The following is a 6,890-nucleotide window of genomic DNA, read 5'->3' as shown; positions in this document are numbered from 1 at the left end:
TGAAATGAGTAGCTACTGAGTTGACACACTCTACTTAGTGCAGAAGTAACGTGCAAAATGCATGTCATCAACTATCATCCTTTTGAAAACTTTGAAATCTTACGTCAATTAACCAAATATTAACTTAAGATTTTAAAAGTGCTTATCAATCTGTAAGCAAACACATTTGCACATTTAACATAGAGCAACACCAGTTAAAAGGCTTTAAAAGCTCAATCGGTTTTGCATCTGAGAGTACTCACCTCAGCGAAACATAAATACTAAGCTAAAGGAATTTCGTAAAAGAAATTTTTAGATAATTGTTTTATAACACGTTTACTTGTGACGAGGGTCAGAGCAGTAAACAAAAGGCACTCTCTAAACCTTTTAACGAGCTCATTAATCTCTTATAGCAGAATTTTTGACGTGATATTAATACTGTTTTTCCCCCTCGTGTTATCCCTTATACCCACGGTAAATAATTGGGGCATAAATTAAATCTTGCAAAGCAGCGTTTCTCACACACACATAGTGTAGTGCGCTACGAATGGACAAAGAGCATGCAATAGCCAGACATGCCACTTTCATGGTTGAAAATTGTAGTCATAGTTGTGACTACAATTTTAGTCATTCATAAAAATGTATTTATTTATAAAAAATGTATTATATTTTTATTGGAGTTTACTCCTTAAAAATCGATTCTTCATATACAGCCCCGGTATGAAAAAAATATGGGCAGTAAAATTCGATGAACGAATGACAGTGTTACGTTTTTTCTGCGCACCTTTCACTTTCCAGGCGTAGGTATTAAGACGTACTTACATAGTGTATGCTGCAGGACAACATACACCTGACAGTCGATCTGAAACAGTACTCCATTCATGCGTTGGAAGTGACACACACTTTTTTTAATTTACATTTTACAATAAAGATTACTTTATTGTAAAATGTAAATTAAAAAAGTGTGTGTCAGTGTACGATAGTAATGTTAATTGTCAAAAAATTATATTTTTTAGGAATTCATTACAACCCAACTTTTCGTTATATGAAAAATATCGAGTAGGTATATTAAAATTAAATATTAAAACAAATTTGATACACCAATTACTATTGTTTGTTGTCAAAATCATACTTTAGCGAGTAAAATTAACTTTACATTTCCATTAACTTTGCGATAGTTATGTTTTGTGGTAATAATTAGTTCGAGAAGCTGCTTTTGTATTAAATCCGACAAAAGTTAACTAAATCCTCTCAGTAGATAATTAATTATTCAAATATAGCTTTGACACTTAAAAAAGTATTATGCCAATGTCAAACCGATGAAGCCAGCGATCAAATAATATAAAATTAATTTTATTTTCTTAATAATGTTTAAAATAATAAAGAAAACGAAGGTAAACTTTATTTTTTTTAGTTTAGTTTTGTAAGTAAATATACTATACATTTATAAAGGTCCAGGCTATAAATACCGAGATTTCTTTTGTCTATTAAATTTGCAGTACAAAATTCTCTTGACGCGGACTTCGAAAATTAGTGGTGCTCCGTGCCTCCGAGAGCACGTTATGCAGTCTGTCCTGGTTATTATCTTTAAAATAAGTGATAGTTAAATAATCAAAATATAACACTAAGCCCCATTCCATATTGGAGAAGCTTTTTAGTATATGTAGCAGGAAACACTGATCTTGTCGTTTAAAATAGGCTAATAATAATACATAGGGTAAACATAAAGAGAATCGTATCGTTATCTGTCTATATAATCTAAATTCAATTATCGTGTCGCGGTATTTTTTGCCAAATTCCTTAAAAACAGATTTTTATGAAATTTTGTGGAAAGTCTGAAAATCGGCCAACATCTATTTTGTCATACGAATGAAAAATTATAACGCAACAAAATTTGTCGTGTCAGCAAGTAAGTTTATAAAATTTTCTTATTTTCAGATACCGCTTTTAAAAAGGAACATTTCGACGTCAAGGAGACTCCGCAGTGAGGAGTTATTCGTTCATAGAGACAGTAAGGACAACAATCCGCTTACGCCTTTTGATTTCTCCGAGGCGAATCTAAAGGTATAAAGGCTCGCATTTATTTGGCATTTATTCGTATTGAAACGTTGAAGAATACATTAAACGAAATTACCATTTGTTGGAATTTTTCCATAATACGTTTACTTATATTTTACGCCACATTTATTTTGTAATAATTTTTATTAAATAATTTGCCCTATTATGGTGAAATTATAATTCATCGTCCGTCGTTGGCAGTCAGTTTGTCCTAGTCTTTCATCCGATTTTGTAAAATTAAGTGTTAATCGTTGTAATAGCTCGGATAACATAAATCAACTAACCTAATCGACTTCAACCATAAGAAGAGTAAATTTTACATTGTAAGTTAAAAAAAAACGGTAACAATAACCGTTTTTTTAATATTTTTGTTTCTTGTATGTATATTTAATAAGGTATTAATAACTATGGGCCTCTTAAGATGGGGCGAGCAATGCTAGGAGTATCTCTGCGTGATCGAATCAGAAATGAGGAGATCCGCAGAAGAACCTAAGTCACCGACATAGCTCAACGAGTTGCGAAGCTGAAGTGGCAATGGGCAAGGCACATAGTTCAAAGAGCCGTTGGGGTCCCAAAATGCTGGAATGGCGACCCCGCAATAGAAAGCGCAGTGTTGGTCGACCCCCCACTAGGTGGAATGATGACATCAAGCGAGTCGCAGGGATTCGCTGGATGCAAGTGGCTCAGTATCGTGATGTTTGGAACTCCCTACAAAAGGCCTATACCCTGCAGTCCATCGGCTGGTATGATGATGATGATGATGAACACACACTAACAATACACATGAACACTAAATCTGATATGACATTTTTTAGCGACTGTCAGCGATGATTCAAAACTATCCAGAAGGCGCTCAGCGGTCGGCTTTGGCGGCAGCTTTGGATATTGCTCAAAGACAGATCGGATGGGTACCCATATCGGCCATGCACAAAGTTGCTGGGCTTCTGAGTGTACCAAGAATGAGAGTGTACGAGTGGGCCACATTTTATACTATGACCAAAAGGTATTTTAGTAGGTCGGCATCTGTCGAATTTTGGTAAATATCAAGTGGCTATAGAGTAGCTGAAAAATTCATATGAGTAAGCTTTACGCAAAAATATCAATTATTCAGATCCCCTTATATTCACTCAATATTTTCCATATTCGTTAAATTTTACTCTCCTTCCCCTCCAATTAGTCGTAATGATTGTGTTAAAAATGGGTACTACAAAATGGGTAAGAATATTCCAGCAAGACACCTTGTACTTGACAGAAATAAAGACTATAAGGATACCGCTGTTAACCTTTTGAGTTAAAAAAACCCCTCAATAAAGTGACTATTGCTTCCATATGCTGATATTTACAGTGAATGTCAAATGCACAAAATCAATAATGTAAATAGACTCAAAATGTGTGCACGCGGAGTTATGGTACTACATCAAACCAACATCGAAAATGTGGCAGTAATTAACCCTCAATGAATCGTCTAATCATCGTTATTTGGGAGGACTTAATAGCTACATAAACATGCATCAATTTATATTGCAATAATAATATAAAATCACGATTTTTATTGTAGTCAAGGATACTTAACTGAATTTATATTCTGCAACTATAGGAGTGTGTTAAAATACTTAAAAAGTACATAAGAATTATTTTGTTATTTCTCAATATCAACGTTTCAACCAAAGTAGCAATAGTTCAATAAACTAATTTAATTTTTTTGAAATAAGTACCACAGGTACTTTCTTATGCATTTAGCGGTAACCTGTTTCATTTTGTCATTTTATTTTATTTTTGATGCATTAGCTTGTTCTTGACGCATGTTCGTTATATTAACTTTAGTTATAATTTGACTTACATCCGGGCGATTGCGAGGACCTGGCGACGGTTCGGCAAAGTGTACCTTGTCAAACATCTGTAGTCGACAAATGTACGTAAAATGTAATTAAACGCGAGGCGCAAGAGAGTCTATATCCCTAACTGAAAAGAGTAGTAGAGTAGTACTTTACCTACCTTAACAATGTTTGATTGCAGGAGATTCAGAGGCAAGTTTAATGTGAAAGTGTGCGTCACCACGCCATGCATGCTGCGCGGCTCTGATTGTATCCTGCAGGTGGTGGAGGAAGCGACGTGTTGTGCTGCGGGCGACGTGTCTAAGGACGGGCTGTTTGGTGTGGACATCGTGCAGTGTCAGGGAGCCTGCGTCAATGCACCCGTCGTAGTGGTTGATGACGATTACTACGTACGTTGTAATTGTCGTGTAATTTAATAATTGTATGATGAAGGAGAGATTTTTTACACTGTGAGTGACATCTTCAAGGACAGGTGTTTGGAGTGGATATCGTGCAGCATCAGACGAATATCTTACCTTGCATTGTTTGTTTATAATATCTTAATGGAAGTAAGGAGGGTATTCGTTGAAAGATTCTCATAAATCACTGTTTTATTGGTGAAAACCGCATGAAAATTCGTTCAATAATTTTCCAATTCATGAGGAACAAATACAGACAAACACGGCGTCATTTTATACCTACTAGATCTTTTGTATAGATTGAGAAATATTGGTTTTTAAAATTTTAATCTCTTATAATATTTGAACTTGTGCTACCTATTTTTTATTATTTGCTCTTATTTATTTCGCAGGAAGACGTGACTATTACAGATGTACAAAATATCATAGAGTGCTTAAAAACAGGTGGAATACCACAGTGCGGACCCTTGTAAGTAATATTTTTAAGAATATCGGAGTCCCGAGACTCCGATGCGTACTGCAAAAAAAGTCTACATTTGTTGAGCTTTCTTTATCCTATTAGAACAAAAAAGAAAACGATACTTAGATAGAGTTACAAGTATCGACATCATTTTAAGGTAAGGAAGAGCACGATAAACTGCTGGTCTCCTTCACAATCATTGACAACTTACAACATTTTTTTATAATGTATTGGCCAACGCCTGGTTGGCTCCTATCGTGTCTGATAGTAAACATAAATAGAGCTTACGGTGGAAAGCCTATTTACTCTTGACTTGAAGATTAAAAGAAAGGTAGTTAGGGAAAACGAATGGTGGAAGGGCATTATAATTTCATAGGTTACAAAACTGAAAGTTTAAACGCTTCATACGAGTCCAAAGGTAAACAAAATGATCGCTATAGAGTCAACCCCTATTCCCTTAATCACGCAAACGCATTGGAATCTGAACTCTAAATTCCCCTCTGTTGTAGAAGAAAACAAGAGTGTATGGCGTGGACTATTAACAAAAGCTTTAAGTTATTTAATAACTAGCTAACGCCGCGCGGTTTCACTCGCATGCGGGAACCATGCGAGTGAAACCGCGCGGCGTTAGCTAGTAGATAGTTCCCGTAGGAATATGGGGATATTATATAGACTATAGCCTTCATCGATAAATGAGCTATCTAACACTGAAAGAATTTTTCAAATCGGACCAGAATATATAATGTGAATCTAATAATAACATTTATTATACTGTTTTAGATCTGGAAGATTTGCATCAGAGCCTATAACGGGGCTAACAACTTTGGTCTCACCTCCACCACAGCCTGGTTTCGGTCTTCAAGAAGCTCTTTATATCCCTCCGTCTAGTTCATGAGGCAATATAGCAAAATAATTTTAAATAATTAATGAAAAGCCCATTTGACAATTTGTTAATAGTAAATTCTTAAATGAGTCCTTAGAAATTACAAAATAAATATAATAAATAATATTTATTTTATTGACTGAATACTTAATAAATAACTAGTTGTTGACTCTAACTTTGCTGTCGCGGAAATCTGTTGTTCATTCAAAAGTGTTGCTCGAAACTGCATTATCTGAAACCATAGAATAAAAACAGTTCAAATAAGTCATCATCATCATTATCAACCCATATTCGGCTCTCTGCTGATCTCGAGTCACCTCTCAGAATGGGAGGGGTTAGGCCTTAGTCCACCACGCTGGCCCAATGTGGATTGGCAAACTTCGCGCACCTAGAGAATTAAGACAATTCTCAGGTATGCAGGTGTCTTCACGATATTTTTCCTTCACTATTTGAGACTCGTGATAATTAGTAAATTTCTTTAAATGCACATAACTGAAAAGTTAGTGGTGCATGCCCCGGATCCACTGGGCTAAAACGGTTTTTATAATTATATAATAATTAAACATAACAATAAAGTATGCTTATTACAACTACACTTATTTTTTTTTTTATTTTGAATATCAATTATTTGAAGAAACAAACATTGTAGAAATAAAATATGTATTTATTATTAAATAATGTGAATATGAGAAGCTAAATATAATGTAAAGAAATCGCCTGAAAAAATGCTTTTCCAAGCGACACGCGCAGCATTTTCTCAGACATCGTTTCTCGTTAATCTTGAAAAGAAAAACAACAAGTTATGCGACAAGTCAGCGATAATTTACACGAACAAGTGCGGATGACATTCGGCCAAGCAATTTTTACAATTGCGTTCGAGTTAAAAAGAAATTATTACACCGAAAATGGCATTATTTCCAATATCACTTCATTGCTTTAAACGAATTTTCATGATAACCTATCATTTTGTAAGGAAATGGTACTGAAATCATTAAAAATCTTTTGTTTACTGCTACTGCACTATATTGTTTACTGTTATGTAGCCATCAGTACCTACTTAAAATGATCTTGTCATGGAATACGACAGAAATGTATATACTTGCAGACTGTTTTTCGTTCTGAACTGAATACTTGCTGTAAGTTTTTGATTTCATCATCATCATCATATCAGCCGATGGACGTCCACTGCAGGACATAGGCCTTTTGTAGTTACTTCCAAACATCACGATACTGAGCCACCTGCATCGCTTGATGTTGTCAGTCCACCTGGTGGGGGG

At 35.0% G+C, this 6,890-nt stretch overlaps 1 protein-coding gene across 1 annotated transcript; it reads left to right on the top strand.

Annotated features, from left to right (window-relative positions):
• Nucleotides 1-808: 808 nt before the first annotated feature.
• On the top strand, nucleotides 809-5,625 carry LOC112053589 (NADH dehydrogenase [ubiquinone] flavoprotein 2, mitochondrial-like). The gene is made up of 6 exons (XM_052881726.1): nucleotides 809-871; nucleotides 1,918-2,043; nucleotides 2,853-3,040; nucleotides 4,054-4,261; nucleotides 4,663-4,739; nucleotides 5,511-5,625. The coding sequence occupies exons 1-6, from the start codon at nucleotides 809-811 to the stop codon at nucleotides 5,623-5,625; spliced, it is 777 nt and encodes a 258-aa protein (XP_052737686.1).
• The last annotated feature ends 1,265 nt before the right edge of the window (nucleotides 5,626-6,890 follow it).

The sequence above is a fragment of the Bicyclus anynana genome, chromosome 1 (genome assembly GCF_947172395.1).
Source record: "Bicyclus anynana chromosome 1, ilBicAnyn1.1, whole genome shotgun sequence".
Classification (NCBI taxonomy): Eukaryota; Metazoa; Arthropoda; class Insecta; order Lepidoptera; family Nymphalidae; genus Bicyclus; species Bicyclus anynana.
Note: the sequence above shows the minus strand (reverse complement) of the source record. Positions and strands in the feature narration are given on the sequence as shown.